At 35.8% G+C, this 20,713-nt stretch overlaps 1 protein-coding gene across 6 annotated transcripts in view; it reads left to right on the forward strand.

The window, feature by feature from the left end:
- Kiaa0586 (KIAA0586 ortholog) overlaps positions 1–20,713 on the forward strand; it is a 114,234-nt gene that overhangs the window by 83,823 nt on the left and 9,698 nt on the right. For 5 of the 6 annotated variants that reach the window (XM_010611214.3, XM_033766912.1, XM_033766913.1 and 2 more), the window contains one exon: positions 3,097–3,202. In XM_010611214.3, coding sequence (XP_010609516.1) covers positions 3,097–3,202 — 106 coding nt within the window. Of the gene's footprint in view, positions 1–3,096; positions 3,203–8,315; positions 8,468–20,713 lie in introns of those variants that run through there. The other variant, XM_033766914.1, reaches the window with a different exon arrangement.

Genomic DNA, 20,713 nt, shown 5'->3' on the forward strand with positions numbered 1-20,713 from the left:
CAGTACCAAAAAAAAAAAGAAGAATTTGATCATCTCAGGGAAATAATAGAGAAAAAGGGGGAAAAAAGAGCTCTCAGAACTGAATACTAAGAAAACAAATAGTCCCGTTAGATGAACAAAATTTTGAACAGATACTTCATCTGAAGAAGACAGAGGAGCAGCAAATAAGCATCAGCAGATTCTACTGGGCATAGGGGCCCCGCCTGCAGTGCCGGCGCCCAGAGTCTGAGACGGGAGATGGCTCTGAGTTCAGGACCGAGTCAAAAAACGAAACAAACACTCAAAAGAAGATTCTCAACATTATTAGTTACTAGAAAGGTGAAAATAAAACCACAGTTAGATACCCCTCTACGCTCATGGGAAATGTAAAATTTAAGAGACTGTCATGCCCAGTATCTGTATTAGCAAGGATGTAGAACAACTTAACTTTCAGCCACTGAGACCGGAAATATAAAATGATCCAACCACTTTGGAAACAGCTTAGCTATGTCTTAACACATACGCCTAGCACATTTACCTGTGCATTTTACTCCTAGTTTACCAAGATAAATGAAAACATGCCTACACAATCATGTATATGAATATTCATAGCACTTTGAAATATTAAGTATAGTTGGGGGCTGTTATTTCTTATCAACCATGGTTGTTTTAGTAGTTGAATCCCTGCAGAATGTTAACAGACAACAGTTATACATTATAGAGAAACTTAGATCAAGAGCCACATGTAGTGTAGCATGGCAATCATGATGACACTTGCTGTAATGAATAGTCTTTCAGTCAAACATCTTCAGCCTATCACAAGACATTAAACGACAGTAAAAACTCTATTTGTTATCCTTTAGTAGGATGCCATCTAAAGAGAACATACATATTGGCCTATAAATGTACCTTAGGAGTTTGTAATGTCTGACCTCTAATTTTATGTTTCGACTGGCAACTGAGCATCCATTCCTCAGTGTGGTGACATGAATAACATGTATCACATAACTTTTTAGGGAAACTATTATTTGACTGGTTATCTCATGCTGGCTTGACATGTATCTCTTATCACAAGTAGCTGGAGTGCAAGAAAGGCAGATACCTGAATCAAAAAGATCATTACCATAAACAATATTCTAGGAGACTTGTACGCCCAGAAGGCATGAAATAACAATGAGTATTAGTTACATGAAACCCTTTGTCCTTTAATTTTGTTTTGTACCAACAGCATTTTAAGTCAAACCTTATTGTTTTCCCATAGAAAACTTAGCCATTTGACCATGACCAATGTACACATACCACAATAATATGTTTAGCAATGTATTTTCCACAGGGCTATGGAAATGATTGGGATCCCCTTTGTGAACAAAGGCTGGAAGAAAATTTTCAGGCAGCCACTCCTTTATTTCCCAAGGGGAGTCCTGTCCAGTAGTTTTCCTAAGTCCAAACATCTTTTTTATCTTAACAAATTTTTAGATTACCTATGAGAACCAGATCATAACAATTAACACATTATTTTTGACCAATGAAAAATTCCCAAGTTATTATGTATAGAAAACAGTATGTACTGTATTTGTAAAACCAGTTGATACTATTTGTATCATCTGGCAATCTGGTGGAATCATTTCTTTAGTGACATTTATCTATAAGGCAACCTGAGTTATAGGCAAACACATTTTTGAGACAAAAGCTGAAACAAAGGTCAGAGTTTATGAAACAAAAACCATAATCTATGAAACAAATGAGAGCCTATGAAACAAGTTACAATCTATGAAGCAAAAAGACCAAAGTTAGAACCTATGAAAGAAAACTCTTGCCTCTGACCAGTAGTCTAGGTGGAAGACCTCCAAAATGATATAGGGGGAAGAGATATCTGAAACACAAGTTCTTGTTCTCTAAAATCGAAGAATGAATTCTAGGAACAACAGAGGTTAAGAGTAGGAAAATTTATTGAGGGAAAGAAAGCTCTTAAGAGAGGCAGAAGGGAGACCGGAAAGTGGGTTGCCCCTAGTGTGTCTGTTTTCTTGATTGCCACCTGTCACATGAGGTCAAGTAGAGAATTTTCCAACTGAGGCATCTATCAGTACTTAAAAAGTTTGGAATTTTGGAGCATTTCAGATTTTGCATTTTTTGAAATAGGGATGCTCAACTTGTAGTACCCATCTCAGAAATACACAGTAAAATAGTATTCCCTTCCAGACAGAAACCTATTATGACTAATAACTACATTTAAAAACTCGAGTTGAGACTTGTTATTTGTTATAATAACTGCAAGTTATTACTGTCATAGTGACTGCAAGTCAGAGTTGCTCACTGTTACCTCTACATGAAATTCGGTGCCTGTAGACTGGGAGGATTTACATGTGCATCCGTGTAGACACATGTTTCAGATGTTCTGCTTGTATCTGTTGATAAGGGTCAAGAACTATGCATTTTTTAAAAGTTCCTGTTAAAGTGTATCTGATGCCTATTTTTAGAACTCATTCATAACAAAGCACATAAAATAAAGGAAAGAAAGAAAATAACTAGTCACCACCTTTGTGATGTGGTTGTGAAGAAATTTGTGACTTGTAAATTTTGGATGCAGTTAGTTACAGGCAAGGAAGAGAGATGATAAGGCTTATGGCAGAGCATGCATTTCCTGAATAGCACATGGCGAATAGACGTTCTTACATGTGGGAGAATTAAATTAAGTTACTATATGTAAAAGCTTGGAAAATTGCAGTGCATTATGTAAATTTTCATTGTATGCAGAAGAGTTATGTGGAAGAACTTACAGAAGAATTGTTTCTATCTAACTGTTGTGTATATAAATCTGGATTAGTTTGATATGTAAGTAGCGTTGGATTCGCTGATAAAACTAAAAGAAATGACTTCAATATTTGAAACTTGTGTATACATTATAAAAATATTTTTAAAAGATTTTCTTGCCATCATTTTGAAAAATTGTATTCCATTACTCATTTAATGGTAGAACTGCTAATAACCAAATGACAAGCAATTTGAAAGCAACCATTTTATTAAAATTTTATATAATATAATGAACACCTGAATAATTTTATTTAATTTTTCAAGCTTAAAAAACTATAATATGTCTTTGTGTCTTGTATTCTTTAGAACCAGCAAAAGCAAGACCAGGATGTTAAGCAAGTGGAACACAAGCCAGTACAAAGTCGTTTAATACACGTACGAAATATATCTGATATTTCACTTTCACAACAAGGTAAGAATTGTTTTTATAACAAATAATAATAGTTTGATACTTGTCCTGGTATTGAACAAATATATAATGAAAAATTTTTCCTTCATATTGTTTTTCATTAGTGCATATTGATTATGTACAGATTAATAGGTTTTATTTTGAAAAATTCCTACATGCACCTGACAAACTTTGATCATTTAAAACCCCCCCATCACCTCTTTTGCCCCATGTTCCCCCCTAGTTTCACATTTTGGGGGATCACATCTATTTCCCCTATTATCTGTCCTCCACTGTTTAAAAAATTTTTACTGGTACCATGTTTGCAGTACATAATGATTACTTTTATTCTGTTATTATTATTACATATTGGTATGTGTACATAATTATAATTATTTTTTGTATTCCCTTCCTCTCCATAGCCCCTCCTTCCATCTTTTGGTCCGTTTTCCTTTTGCAAAAGATCTATCTCCCATGCAATATTTAAACTTGTGTGTCTGAATCATTTTAACATTATGGTCTCGAGGTGCATCCATTTTCTTTCTTTTTTTTTTTTTTTTTTTTTTTTTTGGTACTGGGGATTGAACTCAGTTCCTTGAGCTTGTGAAGCAGGTGGCAGAACCACTGAGCTAAATCCCCAGCCCAGTGCATCCATTTTCTACAGATGACTCAAGTTTGTCCTTCTTTATGGCAGAGTTATACCCTATCATGTATAAATACCACATTTTCTTTATTCATTTGTTGGGGGACATATAGGCTGCTTCCAAGATTTAGCTATTATGAGTTGTGCTGCTATAAATATGGGTATGTATATATCCCTATAAATAATGTCTTTAACTCAGGAAGATACCTAGCAGGAGAATAGCTGGGTTGGATGGAACTTCTAGTTTTAGTTTTTGAGGAATCTCCATACTGATTTCCATAGTGGTTATAGTAGTTTACATTCCCACCAACAATGCAGAAGTGTTTGGTTTTTCCCTGTAGGCTCTCCAGCATTTGTTATTTCTTAGCGTTCTTGCCTACTATGCCTATATGTCTTTTCTCTCACATTTTTTGTTGATTTGGATGAAGAATTTTGTATTTTACCAATAAATACTATTTATAAATGATTTTTTTAATGCTTAGCCATTTTTCTTTAATGTTACCTTTTGGTTCTTGTATAAATTAAATGTCAGTCTTTTTTTCTGTACCTAGATCTATATGTATATCATAACTATCTCTCTTAAGTTATACTGTGCTTAAGGCAAGAATTGTGGCTGTTAACCTTATAAGAGCTGTTTAGTGTTTGGAGTGATACTGACCAACAACTATAATTTAAACCAGTGATTTTCATATTACATGTTATTATATGAATGAAATTTTCTATAGTTATCAAAATTGTATAATTTTGCAGTTAGCATTAAGGTATTTTGATAGTCTTGATGATTCTACAGGGCTGTTAGCTTTTGCTCCATGTGCCTTCTTGCTTTTTAGTTCTTTACGTTTCAGATAACCTAAACCTAAGTTCTGAAATTTGGCAGTAGAAATTAAGATCCCTTTTGTTTTAAAACTCCCCAAATCAAGAAAGAATATTTTGAGTAGTGATATGTTTTTGTTTTGGGGGTGCTTTTTTGCTTTAATAGCTGATTTTTATTTAATTTTCACATAATGGTTGAGTGATGCATATTATTGAATGCCATTATAATTGCAACTGTAACTGTGGACCTAAACGAAGAAAAAGCACTCAAGATGGTTACTGAGATTATGCCAGGGCTGGGTGGAAGAACATTGCTTAGCATGTGGCTTTAAGCCTTTGCATCTTTATGCTGTGTGGTTTAACTCTTCCATTTTTGTTCCTATTCTTTTACTATAATTTTTCAAAACTTTGTCCTCTTGGCTTTTTCTTTTTAACCTAAGCACAGTACTTTAATGTTAAATTATATTTTAGAATCCTGTGCAGAGATGCCTATGAAAGCCTTCTCTTGGTAATTTAAAAATTAATCATGGTGAGGCCCAGGGATTTAGCTCAGTGGTACCAGGCCTGCCTTATAAGTGCAACTTTGATCCCTAGTACCAGGAAAAAAAAAAAAAATCATGGTAGTGTGTAGGTGTGAGCAAATAAGTGTTCCTAAGATAATACCAGTACTGACTCAATATTTGATTACTGTTACCATCCATGCTCAGTTATAGTTCATTTAGTTTGGTTTATATTTTTTTTCTTAATATTATAGGCAGTAATATTTTAAGACTGAAAATTTCTCTTTATGAAGGTACAGTTTCCAGTTTTACATACACAGAAATGGCCACAGGATGGCAATAGATGCATTTTTGTTCACATATAACAATGCTACTAAGTAATGTCCAGTTGACATTTAGTAAATCATAAAAATTGTAAGAAAAACATAAATCAAAGGTGTTAGCGAGTAGGAGAAAGCTTTATTTAGGAAATGTTTAGAATGTGTTTGAAAGTTTCTGCATTTAATTTTATTTCTATCACAAAAGTTAGGAGAGCATACCTGTTTTATCCTGAGTATGGCACGTAAGAACCCAGTGAGTTGTAGAAAGATCATTTTAAACAGAAACCAAGTCTTTCACTATATAGCTGGCATATATCGTCATCATATTTCCTGGACGAATGTGATTGCAGTTATGACTTTTTTCCCATTAATTTTGTGGGTTTCAGTTTTTTTAATTTCTTTGATGAAGTTCTGAGACATTGCCAGACATTTCAGAGAGCAGGAGTGTCAGAGTGCCAAAATGATCCTCAAGGGCTCTCGGGACTTTGGGTGACCTTGAAGCAATTTAATCCTGCCTCAACGCAGAGACCTTGAAGATAAGAAAATTCACCCTATCACATAGAATCAAAACTCACATCTTTCTGGGCAGATAAATGGTTCTCAGAATACTTGAATCCAGAATTAGGGCTATTTCAGGGGGAAGTATCATATATTTCACTTTGAAGTGTTCAGTAGCTTAGTATGTGTTTGTAGAGAAATCAAGCAGTTTAGTAGCAATAGCAACTCTGTCCGTGATCACTCTTTAAAAACGGAATATGTGGCAGGACATGGATTCCAGCACTGTGCTGCTGAGAAATCTGTAAAATTCTTGCATTTTCCCTCTCCCTTATGGTAACGTTTAAATTTTAATGTAAAAGAGAGAAACTGAACTGATTGTTGTGAAAGATGATATTTTTGGAGTATAAGACCCTGACATTTGGTATTGTCATTGGGTATATATTTGACCACGTGATTCCACTTGTCTAATTCTATGAACTGATTAATATGTCTAATAATTTTATAGTGAAAGCAGCTTCAAAAAGTGATTTTCAGGCCTGGGATTTAGCTCAGTGGTGTCGCCACCTACCTTGCAAGTGCAAGGACCAGTGTTCAATCCCTGATACCAAAAACAAAAAAAAAAAGTTATTTTCATTTAAATTTTTCTTTTTACTATTCAAGCTAACTTTTGCAACATCTTTTTCTGTACAAGTTAAGTTTCTTTACACAAACAAGAGCCCAGTTTAAAACTCATTTATGTGTAATAAACCCAGGAACAATTAAATTCTAAAAAGTGATGTGCTAAAATAGTTTGCTTTTAAAAAGATTTTCCTTTAAAAATGTTAAGGCCGGGACTGGGGATTTAGCTCAGTGATTCTGCTGCCTGCTTTGCAAGTGCACAGTCCCGAGTTTGATCCCCAGTACCAAAAACAAACAAATCAAAATGTTAAGGCCATCACGATAAATAGTAATTTAAAAGTCAAACATTCAATGGGGAAAATTATGTGGTGTGTTTTATGGTTACATGCTAGGACAGATTGAGGTATCAGAGTTGCTTGAAAATCACAACATTCTTCAGTTTTTTACTTGTAGATTATGTTGCTCAGAAAATATATATATCAAATTGCTTAAATAAATAGATATAATTGCACTGATTTATTCAAGTCAGATTACATTTTTGTGGGAAATGTACTTACAGGATCACACGTTTCTTCTTGGCTTTGTGTTCTGAACTCAGTGCCCACCCACCTTAGCACCTTTTCTGTCTCACACACTTTGATTATGATATGTGAGAATTAGGAAATTCAAAGCTTGGCTATTTTTAGAAGCTGTTTTTGGCCACTTGTGCAAGTAAATAATTTCTGTTCCTTAGTAAGGTGTTAAGTTTTTGTCATTGAATTTTGTTTACCTTTGAATATAACTAAATTATAACATCTATTAGAACTGTAATTGATCTTAGCAATTTTAAAGCTATAGCTAAAAGTTTTAAAAGTTATTATTATTCTTTGTAATTTTAGACTATGATAGTGATTTCCAAACCATGTGAGTAGGAGCCAGGGTTGAGGGTGTTGTTTGGTGGTAGAACACTTGCCCAGCATGAGTGAGGCCGGCCCTGAGTTCAATTTCCAGCACAAAGAACAAAACAAAAACAAAATACATGGATCTCTGATAGGGAGTGGATGGGAAACAGACTAAGTCTGCCCAAAGTCCAAAGATTTAAATGTGTAACAAGCATTGTCTGAATGAGTCACAAAGAAGACTTTATTGATTAATATTGATTATTGTAATGAAGGAGAAATTTACTTTGAATTGTTGCTGAATTTTGTAGTTCTGAAAAAGAATGTTACTTCCACCTTAACTATAACAAAATGTCAGACGGACTACAAAATGATAACATTTATTATACTCATCAGATAGCTTCTGGTGCGGGTAACTAAGTAGCCTAAAGTCCCAGAAGGGACAGGACACAAGCCCTGTCTCACACTGCCATAGCACAGTCCCTAGAGGGGAGACCAGTACTGGCGAAGCGGGCTCATCTGCAGAGGGTTCATGTCCAGGGCCTATAAAGAATTCAAAACGATAACAAATAAAGTACAAGTAATCCAATCAAAATGGGCAAATTATCTGAAGAGACACTTCTCCGAAGGAAGATGTGGAGAAAAAGGACATAGTGTAAAGCCAGACACAGAAAGATAGGTACTACATGTTCTCTCTCGTATTTGGAGAGTAAAACAAGTAGAGGAGGGACCGTCAATAAAGGGGAAAGGGATGGAAGAGAGAGAAGAGATCTATACATGTATGGAAGTGTCACCATGAAGCCTATTTATTTGTACACTTGTTTTAATAGTTATAATAAAAAAGAAGCATTTGTTTAAATTTTCTAGTGTGCTGCTAACGGCCGTAGACCCATCGGTGTAGACCAGTGGTGATGAACCTCCTGCCGTGACGTGTCTATGGAGCCAGCCAACCATAGACCGAAACTTCTGAAACCTTGAGCCAAACTAAACCAGTCTGTTAAGTTTTGGGTATCAGGTATTTTGAGCCAGCAGTAGGAATGCTTACTAATACAGGATGAAAGATCCAGTGGAACAGGAAAGGTGTTTTTAAGTGTTCAGCCTCAGTTTTTAGGGTGGGAAGAGTCAGTGGCAATGATAGGTGTTTCATATACCAAAGCAGTATTCATGTTTCTGCTGATAAATGTCTGCTAATGAACGTAATTATTTTCATTCTTATAAAAGTACAAAACAAAGCACAGTCAATTAGAAAATATGTTCAAATATGTACATAAGGAATGCTGTGATACACATCATCATTTCAACAGTTTCCTCTGTGGGCTCACTAGCCATCACCTAAAAATGGTAATTATAAATTTAAAGCATTCTTAGGTGTATTTTACTTTTTGCCTTTAATTTTTTGATGGTGCTTGGTATTGAGCCCAAGTCCTTGCACATGCTAAATACACACTTTATTACTGAGCTGTGTCCCTAACCTTAGGTGTGTTTTTTAAATTGGTAGTCATATAGAGGCCCAAGTTGTGCTAGGATTTCCAGTAGAAGAAATGCAATTACTTGTGAATTATTTTGTGCTAGAATACTAATTAATTGTTAAAATAGTAAAAACAACAACCAGGTGTGGTGTATGCCTATAATCCCAGCACTTGAGAGGCTGAGGCAGGAGGATTGCTGCAAGTTTGCAAGTTCAAAGCCAGCCTGGGTTTCATAGTGAGTTCAAGGCCAGTGAGAACTACCTAGCACTATCTTGTTTTAAAAAAACCAAAAGAACCCCCCCCCAAAAAAAGTAAAAGCAAATAGTATGTATTCATAAGTGTGTACATAATATATAAGCATGCATACATACATACCGACAATCTTGTATTTTGTACAGTACATACCTACAAAAGTCTTTAAATGAAATGCAGTTGCCAAAAGGAATATTAAAACTTGAGTGTTAGTGTTTGTTATATTTGTCAACCGAACAGACAGAAAACATGGGCACTTTTTGCCTGTGAATATAATTAATTGCAATAATACTGTGCCAACTAATGAATTCAGAAAAATCATTAGGTAGAAATGTAGTTCTAATGAGAATTTAGGAAGTCCTGGAAATATTATATTGGGTTTTCTGATTACTGTGTCAGCATGATCACTCATTTTCTAAATGTAGCAGTTTCCTGAGATAGTTAAGCCTATGTTCATAGCACTTTACAGGAAGCAGCACAAAATTAGTTTCTATAACCCATCTATTTCTCTCGGTATCACATATATATATATATAGTGTATTATATAAATGAAATATTTGTCTTTAGCAAAAAGGCTGATACACTAAACTACAATTAATGAATACAAGAATTAGAAACCAAAACTTTGTTTAGTCTGAGGAAAAACAGTTCCTCAAACTCTAACCACATGGCTGTTTCTTGTTTCCATCAGCTCTGGGTGACTGTTACTGTCTTCTGTGAATTCTCCGGCAGGGTCCTGACTTTGTTGAATGAGCCAATTGTTTTCCTTTGTGTTACCCATCTAGTAAGTTCCCATCTGGTTTGTATCAGACTGTTTTCACAGCCAGCAACTGCTGCCTTCTCGGTATCCTCACACTTCGGGGCCTCCTGCTATCAAAGCACTGCTGTGATGGCCTTGCTAGCAGGGCCGGTACAGCTGCGCCTCACAGCTTGGAGCCCTCCCCCAGAGTAATGGGAACACAGAGCTTGGGCTGCTGTCGTGTGTACAGTGAGCAGCTCACCCCGCCCTCCCCTCTCCTTCACCCGAAACTTAACTATTCAACAGAAAATCCTTAAAGATCTTTTTGTAGGATATAGAACGGTGTTGTTCTTATTTTCTAGTGGCTTCCTGTATTTGAAAGCTCATTTTTCATTCTTTCACTTTTAAAAAAGTTACCAGGTCTGGTCTTGGGGAAGTGAACTGGTCACAATGTCAGATTTAATTATTGTTTCCAAATTTAGTTAGGAATGTCTAGGGATATCAAAACCATTGTAATGACTGCAAAGATAATGCACTGTATTTTTAGTGATACTCACAAGCCATAATTTGAGAAAAGTTTTTATATTTAAGAAGGATCTCTATCTAAAAAAAAAATTCTGTGTATAGATTATAGAGGAATTTAGCATCAGTAAATACTAGGGAGTTACTGTGCCTTCAGCCTTTGTACCTGTCACATATCATTTATAAGAACATATATAATAGTGACCTTGTGCACACTCTGTGGCCTGGCATAATATAGTAAAATTAAAATTGTAGGAGTATTGTTGAGTAAGAGGTATAGTTGTGTTTACATACAATTATATCATTGCTTTGTAAACCTTTGCATGCCTAAAAAGGAATTAATGTGCATTTATAGAACATAGGAATATTTCAGAAATTGTTTCAAGATTAGTTAAAATTGAATGATAGTTTGTGCTTTCAGTTAAAAATCCAATAGGTAATTGTCATAGAGCATCAACTACCCTAGATAGTAAGCTATGTGACTGTCTAGAGTAACAACAATGGAAAACTCACCTTCTGCTTCTGAATAGGTGCAGCTCACTGTATCTTGAGGTTTAAAGGAATTCATGTTTGTAATCAACAGTACAGGTGGTGGCTTAGCAGTCACTATTCACTTGCTATGAAAGGCTACGTGGTAAGGCTAGTAATTTGGCAGTTTCATCATTAGAAATTGGCTCAAAATTACAAAGATGTTATCTTTAATTTCTGAAACTAACCTTTTAAGTTTTTATTTCTCAATTTTACCCTTCTATGGAGGAATAATACACATACAGGAAAGAGCTCAAAGAACTGTCATAGGTGGTGGCGGGGGAAGGGGGCACCTTGTGCAAGCAGGGCCCACTGCAAGGAACCACACTGCCAGCACTGTTACAAAGCCTCATGAGTTTCCTTGAGTCCCGGCCTCCTCCTTCCAAGGCTGAAACCATTGTTCTGACTTCTAAGAGCAAAGATTAATTCTCTTGTGTTTGTACTTTATGGAAATGAAATCATGCTGTTAGTATGGCTTCTTTCACAAGGCAAACCTATTGTAATTTTTAAAGATTCATTTAGTATTTTACCATTATTGCATGCTTTTATAAAGAATTATCTGACAGGAACTTGTTTTAGTAGCTATTTCACAGGTCATTGAACTAACAGGAAGTGTGTTGTAGATAAAGTAGTCTACTAAAGCATGGTCTCTGTTCTCAATCAGATTTTACATGTTGGAATGTCCTGCTAGACATTCTTGCCCCTAAAAGGCAGGCACTTTGTGTTATAACGATACATAGCAGTACTCTCAAGTCCTTATGTGCTTTTCAATGAGTTTTAATAATTAAGTGTATGTTATTCAGATAAATCACAGCCTGCATTCAGGACAGGCAGATCATCTGTGAGTTAACAGTTGACCTCTTGATAGTTGGATGTCAGCTTTTATGCTGCTAAGAGCCTATTCTGAAAATATTATCATTTGAGAGAGTTGATGTACCTACTAGATATACAGCCAGTGAATAATTTAATTTGGAAGTTTATTTAAAAAGTAGGCAACCAATTATATATTTTTAAATACCAAAATATTCCTACTTTTTTTTTTTTCAGTGAACTCAAATTACTTTTTAAAAATGCAGCCATCCTGAGTATTATTAAGTCACTTTATTAAATTTTGTTTTAGATTTTGGACATCCATTTAATAATTAATTTGGGGGTTTTTAAAATTAGTTTTATTTGTATAATTTACATATACATAATGATCACATTCATCAAAGGGAATTTGTACCTGTACATGATATATCTTGCTTCCTCTTTTTCTCCCAATCCCCTCCCCCTTTATTTACAAAAGTTTTGTTTTCCAGTTTTTCATTTTTCCCTCTCCTTTCCCCCTCCTCCCTTGTTTCCCTTAACTTTTGAGTAGTTTCTTCTTATTTCATATTATCTATTAAAGTTGTCTTTACTTACCCTTTTAGTTTCTCACACCAGAGAAAAAATGTGATATTTACATATATATTTATTTTATATTAATATTTAATATAACCAATAAATCAATATAATTATAAAATATAATATAATTAGAAAATTAACAATATAATTAACATATTATATTTACATATATATTATTTATTTCTCAGTATAGTCTCAAGTTGCATTCATTTAGCTATAAATATCTCGAGTTTTTCTTTCTTTATGGCTGAGTAGTATTCCATTACATAAAAAAACTTTTTTATCCATTCTTTGGTTGATGGGCATTTGGGTTATTTCCAAGATTTAGCTATTACAAACTGTGTTGTTATAAACCTGGGTGTGCATATATCACTGAGGTATGATGCTTTTAATTCTTTTGGGAAGATACCCAGCAGGCACATAGCTGGGTCAAATGGGACTTCTAATCCTAATTTTTTGAGGAATCTCCACACTGATTTCTACAGTGGTTGCATCAGTCTACACTCCCACCAGCAGTGGAGAAGCGTTGTTTTTTCCCCACAGTCCCACCAGCATTTGTTGTTGGTTGATTTCTTCATAATAGCCTTTCTTTCTGGTGTGAGATAGAATCTCAGCATTGTTTTAATTTGCATCTCTCAGATGACAGATGACGTTGAATATTTTTTCATATATTTATTTGCCATTTCTACTTCATATGAGAAATATTATGTTCATTTCAGATGCTCATTTTTGGATTAGATCTTTAAACTTGGGGGCTCTGGTTTTTTTCAATTTTTTGTATGTTCTAGATATTAGTCCTTTATCTGAGGGACTATTGGCTAAAATATTTTACCACTCTGTGGGTAATCTCTTTTTTGTGTTGCAAAATCTTTTTAACAGGGTGAGGTCTCAGTTGTTGATTTTTTTGTAATATTTCCTGTGAAGTCTGGGTTTTGTTCATGAAATCTTTGCCTACTCCTATGTTCTCAAGGTTCTACCTATTCTTTCAGCAGATTCAGTGTTTCTATTTTAGTATTTAGATCTTTAATCCATTTTGATTTTACTTTAGTGCATGGTAAGACATGGGTCTAGATTTCGTCTATGACATGTAGAAAGCCTGTTTTTTCCAGAACTACTTATTAAAGAGACTGTCTAGGGCCAGGGATTTAGCTCAGTGGTTCCACCACCTGCCTCACAAGCACAGGGTGCTGAGTTTGATTCCCGGTATCAAAAAAAAAAAAAAAAAAAAAAAAAAAAAAAAGAGAGAGACTATCTTTCCTCCAGGGAATGTGTTTGGCCTTTTTACCCAGGATAGGTGTCTGAATGTGTTTGGTGTTGTTTCCAGCTCTTCAAGCCTGTTTCATTTATCCTCAGGTGTTTTTTGTTTTGTTTTGAAACAGGGTCTCACTGTTCAGGTCAGGCTGGCCTTGAACTTATTATGTAGATAAGGCTCATAGTGATCCTCCTGCCTCATATTCCCAAGTGGTGGTGTTACAGGTGTACACCACCATGCCCGGCCTTGGGTCTGTTTTTTTTTTTTTTTTTTTTTTTTGCCAGTACCATGCTGTTTTTGTCACGGTATCTCTGTAGTGTAATTTCAAATCAGGGATTGTGATGCTCCCTGCCTTGCCTTTGTTGCCCAGAATTATTTTTGCTATTCTATTCTGGTTCCAAATGAATTTTAGAAATGTTTTCTCTTGTTCTATGAGGCATGCTAATGGTAATTTGATTGGGATTGTATTAAATCTGTATAACAAGTTTGGGAGTATGGCCACTTTCACTATGTTGGTTCTTCCTACCCAAGACCAAGGGATATCTTTCCATCTTTTGATATCCTCTTTTATCTCCTTTTTCAGAGTACTGTAGTTTTCTATGTACAGGTCTTTTATTTCCTTTGTTAAATTGGTTCCGAGGTATTTCATTTTTTAAATGCTATTGTGAAAGGTGTTGTTCCCTAATTTCTTTTTCAGTTATTTGCATATGAGAATGCTTTGTTATTTGGGTACAGGAATGCTATTGATGTTTGAGTGTTGACTTTGTATCCAGTTATGCTATTGAATTTGGTTTTTAAATCTAGAAGTTTTCTGGTGGGTTTTTGGGGGTTTTCTATATAGAGAATCATGTCATCTGCAAATAATAATAATTTAACTTCTTCCTTACCTATCTTTTTTCCTTTTATTTCTTTTTCTTTCTAATTGCTCTGGGTAATATTTCCAGAATTATGTTGAATAGAAGTAGTAGTAGTAGATATCCTTGTCTTGTTCCTGATTTTAGTGTGAAATCTTTCATTTTTTATTCATTTAGTATTATGTTGGTTGTTGGCTTGTCATAGATGGCTTTTATCAGATTGAGGTAAATACCATGCATTCCACTTTTCTGTAGTGTTCTTTTATCATGAATGGGTGTTGGACTTTGTTAGGCTTTTTCTGCATCTATTGAGATGATCATGGGATTTTTGCCTTTGGTTCTGTTGATATGGTGTATTACGTTTATTGATTTGCATTATGTTGAACCATCCCTGCATCCCTGGGAAGAATCCTACTTGGGCATGGTGTATGCTCTTCTTGATGATTTGTTGCATATTGTTTGCCCCACATCTGATTGAGGATTTTTGCATCTGTGTTTACTCTGTAGATTGGCCTGCAGTTTTCTTTTCTGGTTGGGTCCGTCTCTGGTTTTGCTATCAGGGTAATGATCTTGGGAGTATTGCTTTCCTTTCTAGTTCATAGAAGAGTTTAAAGAGAATTGGCATTAGATCGTCTCTAAATTTCTTATAGAATTCATCAGTGAATCCAGGGGACCTGAGATTTTTCTTTGTTGGTAAGTTTTTAGTTTCATTTTCAACTTCATTGACTGACGTTGGGTAGTACAGAATTTTTATATCTTCTAGTTTCAGCTTTGGTAATTCATATGTATCTAGAAATCTGTCCATTTCTTCTGTTTTCCATCTTTTTAGAGTGCAGTTTCTCAAGGTAGGTGTGTTAGTTTTCTCCCTCGTTGCTGAGACAAAATACCTGACACCCAAAGTTAGAGGGGAAGGGGTTCATTTAGCTTACAGTTCATAGAGGTTTTAATCCATAATTGGCTACCTCTAAGGCAGGGTGGCAGAGGGGAAACAGTTCCTAGCAGTAGAAGCAGTAAAAGCAACAAGAGTCGTTAACAGCGTCTTTGGCTCCTTTTATCTTATTCTTTGGCTCCTTTTATCTTATTCAGTCTACTGGGATAAGGGTGGTGCCAAACCAGTCACACTCTCTCTGTAGTGGCTTAGTGATCACACATCCTTAACCCTAGTATCACACACTGTAGATTCACCCACCTATGAATGCATGAGGATTTTGAAGGACATCTAGACCTAAACAGTAACAGTAGGTATTAATGATCCTCTGGATTTCCACTGGATCTCTTGTGATTTCACCCTTTTCTTTCTTAATTGCATGAATGTGATTTTTTTCTTTCCTTTTTTTTATGAGGTTGGCTTTGGGTTTTCAATTTTATTTAATCTTTCAAAGAACCAACTCTTCAATTCATTGATTCTTTGTATTGTTTTCTTAGTCTTGGTTGCATGAATTTCTGCTCTGATCTTTATAATTTCCTCTCTTATGCAAGCTTTTGGTTTGACTTGCTCTTCTTTTTCTAGAAGTTTGAGGTTATTAGGTTGTTTATTTGAGCTCACTCTGTTCTGATGTGAGAGTTCAGTGCTGTAAATTTCCCTCTTAGGACTGCTTTCATTACATCCCATAAGTTGTGGTATGTTGTGTCAGCGCTGTCATTTAATTGTAGAAACTGTTTAATTTCATCTAACCTATTGGTTGTTCAGGAGGGCATTGTTTAATTTCCATGTGTTTATGGAGTGTTTGTGATTTCTTTTTCTGTTGATTTCCATTTTCATTGCATTGTGGTCAAATAATAGGCCTGGAATAATTTTCAGTTCCTTTGCATTTGTGTAAGTATATTCTATGGTCTAGTAAGAGGTGTATTTTGGAGAATGTCCCATGTGTCTCTGAGAATGTGTATTGTGATGCTTTGGGTAAGAACACTATAGACATCTACTGAGTGCATTTGTTCAAAAGTTTGGTTCAGTTTTGATATTTCTTTGTTGATTTTTTTTGTCTAGAGGATCTATTTGTGATATGTAGTATTAAGGTTCCCCATTACAATTGTTGTGTTCATGCTTATTAGATCATGTCTGTTAATATTTGCTTTATATAGTTGAGTGCACTGATATTTGGTGCATACATATTTATAATTATATCTTCTTATATTTTTCCTATAACAAGTACGTAGTGACCTTCTTTGTTTCTTTGAGCAGTCTTGTCTTGAAGTTCACATTGTCTGCAAATAGAATAGCTACCCCTGCTTTGTTCTGGGTTCCTGTTGCATGGAATATTGTTTTCCATTCTTTGACTTTGAGCCTTTGAATTTTCTTTTTGAGTCATATGTGTTTCTTATATGCAGTGTATTGTTGGAACTTGTTTCTTGATCCATTCTGCCAGTCTGTTTCTTTTGATTGGTGAATTGAGTCTGTTTACAGTGATGGTCATACCTCATATGTATCTGTTTATCCCTGCCATATTTTCTTGTTCTTGGTTCCTTTTCTTTCTTTTTTAAAAATTGCTTGCCCTTTCAATCCCCGGTACCCCCCCCCAAGAAAAACAAAACAAAAAAAATTGCTTACCCTGCTTACTGGCTTCTTTCTGTTGGTGTTTAGCTACCCCTGCTTTGTTCTGGGTTCCTGTTGCATGGAATATTGTTTTCCATTCTTTGACTTTGAGCCTTTGAATTTTCTTTTTGAGTCATATGTGTTTCTTATATGCAGTGTATTGTTGGAACTTGTTTCTTGATCCATTCTGCCAGTCTGTTTCTTTTGATTGGTGAATTGAGTCTGTTTACAGTGATGGTCATACCTCATATGTATCTGTTTATCCCTGCCATATTTTCTTGTTCTTGGTTTTTTTTCTTTCTTTTTTAAAAATTGCTTGCCCTTTCAATCCCCGGTACCCCCCCCCAAGAAAAACAAAACAAAAAAAATTGCTTACCCTGCTTACTGGCTTCTTTCTGTTGGTGTTCTTGGAAATGTGGGGTTTTTTTTTTTTTTCCTAAAATGAACATTTTGTTGAGCTGGTTTGTTGGCTGTGAATTTCTTCAGTTGTTTCTCGTCAAGGAAGTATCTTATTTCTCCATTGATTTTGAAAGATAGTCTTACAGGATACATCTACAGGGTTGGAGGTTGTTTTCTTTTAGGTCTTGGAATATTTTACTCTGGGCTGTCTTTGCCTTAATGGTTTGTGTTGAGAAGTCTGCTGTGATGCTGATGGGCTTTCATTTCTTTATAGGTGTTTTATTTCTATTCTCTAACCACTTTTAATGTTCTATTCTTGTGCTAAATTTCTGGGATTTTGATTATTATAGGCCTTGTGTAGATTTATTTGGAGTTCTGTATGCCTCACTTATTTGTATGTCCAATTCTTTTTTCATGTTTGAGAAGTTTTCTGCTGTTACATCTGTGAATAGGTTTTTTATGGCAATTGCACTTTTTCCTGATCTTTTATTGGTGCCAATCAGTCTTATATTGTTTTTATTTGCATTGCCTCCCAGGTGTTGGATTGATTTTTCATGGCTTCTTGTTTCTTTTAAGGTATCATTCTTTTCATGGTTGGTAACCGCAGTCGTGTCTCCTAGATCTGAAATTGTGTCTTGTTTAAATGATTACCTATGCTTTCAATGGAGGTTTTAATCTTCTGGATGTCTGTTTGAATCTGTTTCATGGATTCCATTTCTTTCCTGTGTTAGGTGTTCATGGTTTCCATCATTTTCCTAAGTTCTTTTTTTTTTTAATGTTTCTAGTCTAGTTTTGTTGAGCATGTCCTTCATTTTTATTGCCATTTCTCTCACTTGGAGGATTACTTTCTTTATAGCCTCTTCTGTTTGTTTATTTACTTCTGCAGCTATTTTTTGAGAAAGTTCGGGTAGGTTGCTTCCAGTGTCCTCTATCTCGTTGCCCCCTTTGTAGCTGAGGCCAGTTGGAGTGCCCTGGGTGGTCCTCAGCGTGGAGTTTGGCCAGACCTGATCTCCACTTCTCAACATAAACTCCCTCAACCTTCTGACCGATGGCTGGCAGTCCGCCCTGGCTGGCCGGCTCTTCCCTTCCTTCTCTCAGGGCAGCAGAGTAGCCCAACTTTTTCTTTGTCTCGCACTTTCACCGCTGCCTCCAGCTGTACAAGACTCTCCCAGGTCTGGTCCCTGTGTTTCTCAGTGAGCAGCAGAGTTGTTTTTGCTGATGTTCAGCGGGGCAGGTACAACACTGATCTGGTGGGTTGAGTGTTTTTCAGTCTGCATCAGTGATCTGTTTCTTCTGCAGCAATGGATTCTATTTCCTTCTCCTCTGTCAGTTCCCTCGATGTTCTCATGGACCCTCTACATCCTTTTTTTGGTCTTCAAGGTGTTGATTTCCAGGATCCAGGCACCTTGTCCTGGAGAGGCTGGGCTGCTGGCTCTCACCACTCTGCCATTTTCCAACTGCTGTCCTTAATTTTTGTTTTGTGGGTTAAAAAACTTGTTTTGAAGGGCTTCCTCTTTATAGCCGTGCTGTATAGTTAGCAGATCTATAAAGAGTTGCTTAAAAATAATAATATAAAGAGTTTCAGCCGGGCATGGTGGCTCAGGCCTGTAATCCCAGCACTTGGGAGGCTGAGGCAGGAGGATCGCTGTGAGTTCGAGACCAGCCGTGGGCTACCTAGTGAGTTCCAGGTCAGTCTCAACTACATAATGAGACCCTGTCTCAAAAACCAAAACAAAACAAAATAAAACCAAAAAACCCCAAAAAAGAGAGAGAGTTACAGACTTAAGTATTGCTATACTAAATACAGCTTTAAAGAGATGGAAGATCAAAATTTTAAGCCAAAAATAAATATAAAAATACTGTACAAATATTATAAAGCTAAGATTCCTATCCCTTTCAACATCAGTAGTTTAAAAGCTTGTACACTAACTATAACAAAGCTTACTTTCTTTACTTTTCTTTTTCTTCCCTCCCATCTCCTTCCTCTCCTTCTCCCTCCCTGCCTTTCTTTTTCTCTCTTCCCTCCCTGCCTCCTTTCCTCCCTCCCTCTCTCCTTGTACTGGAGTGCTAGGCAAGCCCTCTGCTACTGCCATCCTCAGCCCACAGATTACTTTTAATTTACAACAAAGAGCTACAGGATTTTGAATGGTTATTTGAAGTGAATGCTAAAGTATTGAGATAAGGTGTACATTTGGAAAAAGCACAGTGTGTGTAAGTGGTACAGTCACAGTGCCCTTGTATGCCTTCATTTAAAGGTTTTCTAGCAGTATCCTTGTTTTCCCAGCCCGGGATTCTGTTTCCAAATCTGAGACCACTAGTTATTTTGTGGTATCTTCAAACCATTAAGTAAAGGTTAATAAGTCTGCTTTTTGTGGTAAAGGTAAAAAGAATAAGTTATATACATAATTTGTGACTCAATTTCTACTCTTTATTACCCATAAAAAATTTCTATAGAAAACTAATAGAAATTTGTAGCTTGAATAATTGTTTTCTTATCCTTTGACTTAAATCCTAGTTAGTATTGTTTCTTCCATTTTGAGTAGCAGGCTAAAGAAGTGTGAGAATCCATAGCTTTGAAAGGCAGTTTTCGAATTGTGTTGACGTAGTTGTAGGTTATGTTTCCTACTTTTACCCTCAGCTGCAGAACTCTTCCAGTGTGCGACATCCTATCAGAGGTGATAGGGTCAGGAAGTTACAAATAGTCCGTTCTGATATAGAGGTAGTGAATTTTTTTTTAACTGTCAGGATTTATTGCATACATCAAGATTCTCTTATCATTGTGGGTAAAGAGAGTTTTTGTTTGTTTATAATGATAACAATTGTAATAGTTACCATTTATGAACATTTCCTATATGTATCATAGCCTACTGAGATCCTTAATCAACCCAGTTAGGTAGGTAATATTTACTTTATATCTGAGGAACCTACAACTCAGAAAAGACTGACACTTTATTCGCTACAAACAAATGGTTCTTCGGTGGGAGGGATCTCCGTGTACCAAGGTACCAGCACTTTTGTTTTATACTGTATTGGCTGTGCAGAATCTGAAAGGCCGTTCTTCTGGCCAGAGGAACCAAGCACTAACGTCCCTCTCTCTAACTCCTGGAAACTTAGAGGCAGAGTGCCAGGTCAACAAAGATAGCATCTAATAGTTAATATGAGATATGATCAAAACATACGGTGAATATTACACCAACCTTTTTTTACTCTATTACACTAAAAGACATATTGTCATTAATCCCTCTCAAAATACTCTCACTTTGAGCACACTTATGCCATTGTTGTTGCCATTTTCTGAAGCACTTGTGAAAATCCTCTTGTGTGAGTGTCT

The sequence above is a fragment of the Fukomys damarensis genome, unplaced genomic scaffold (genome assembly GCF_012274545.1).
Source record: "Fukomys damarensis isolate Sample0158 unplaced genomic scaffold, DMR_v1.0_HiC HiC_scaffold_21, whole genome shotgun sequence".
In the NCBI taxonomy this organism is placed as follows: Eukaryota; Metazoa; Chordata; class Mammalia; order Rodentia; family Bathyergidae; genus Fukomys; species Fukomys damarensis.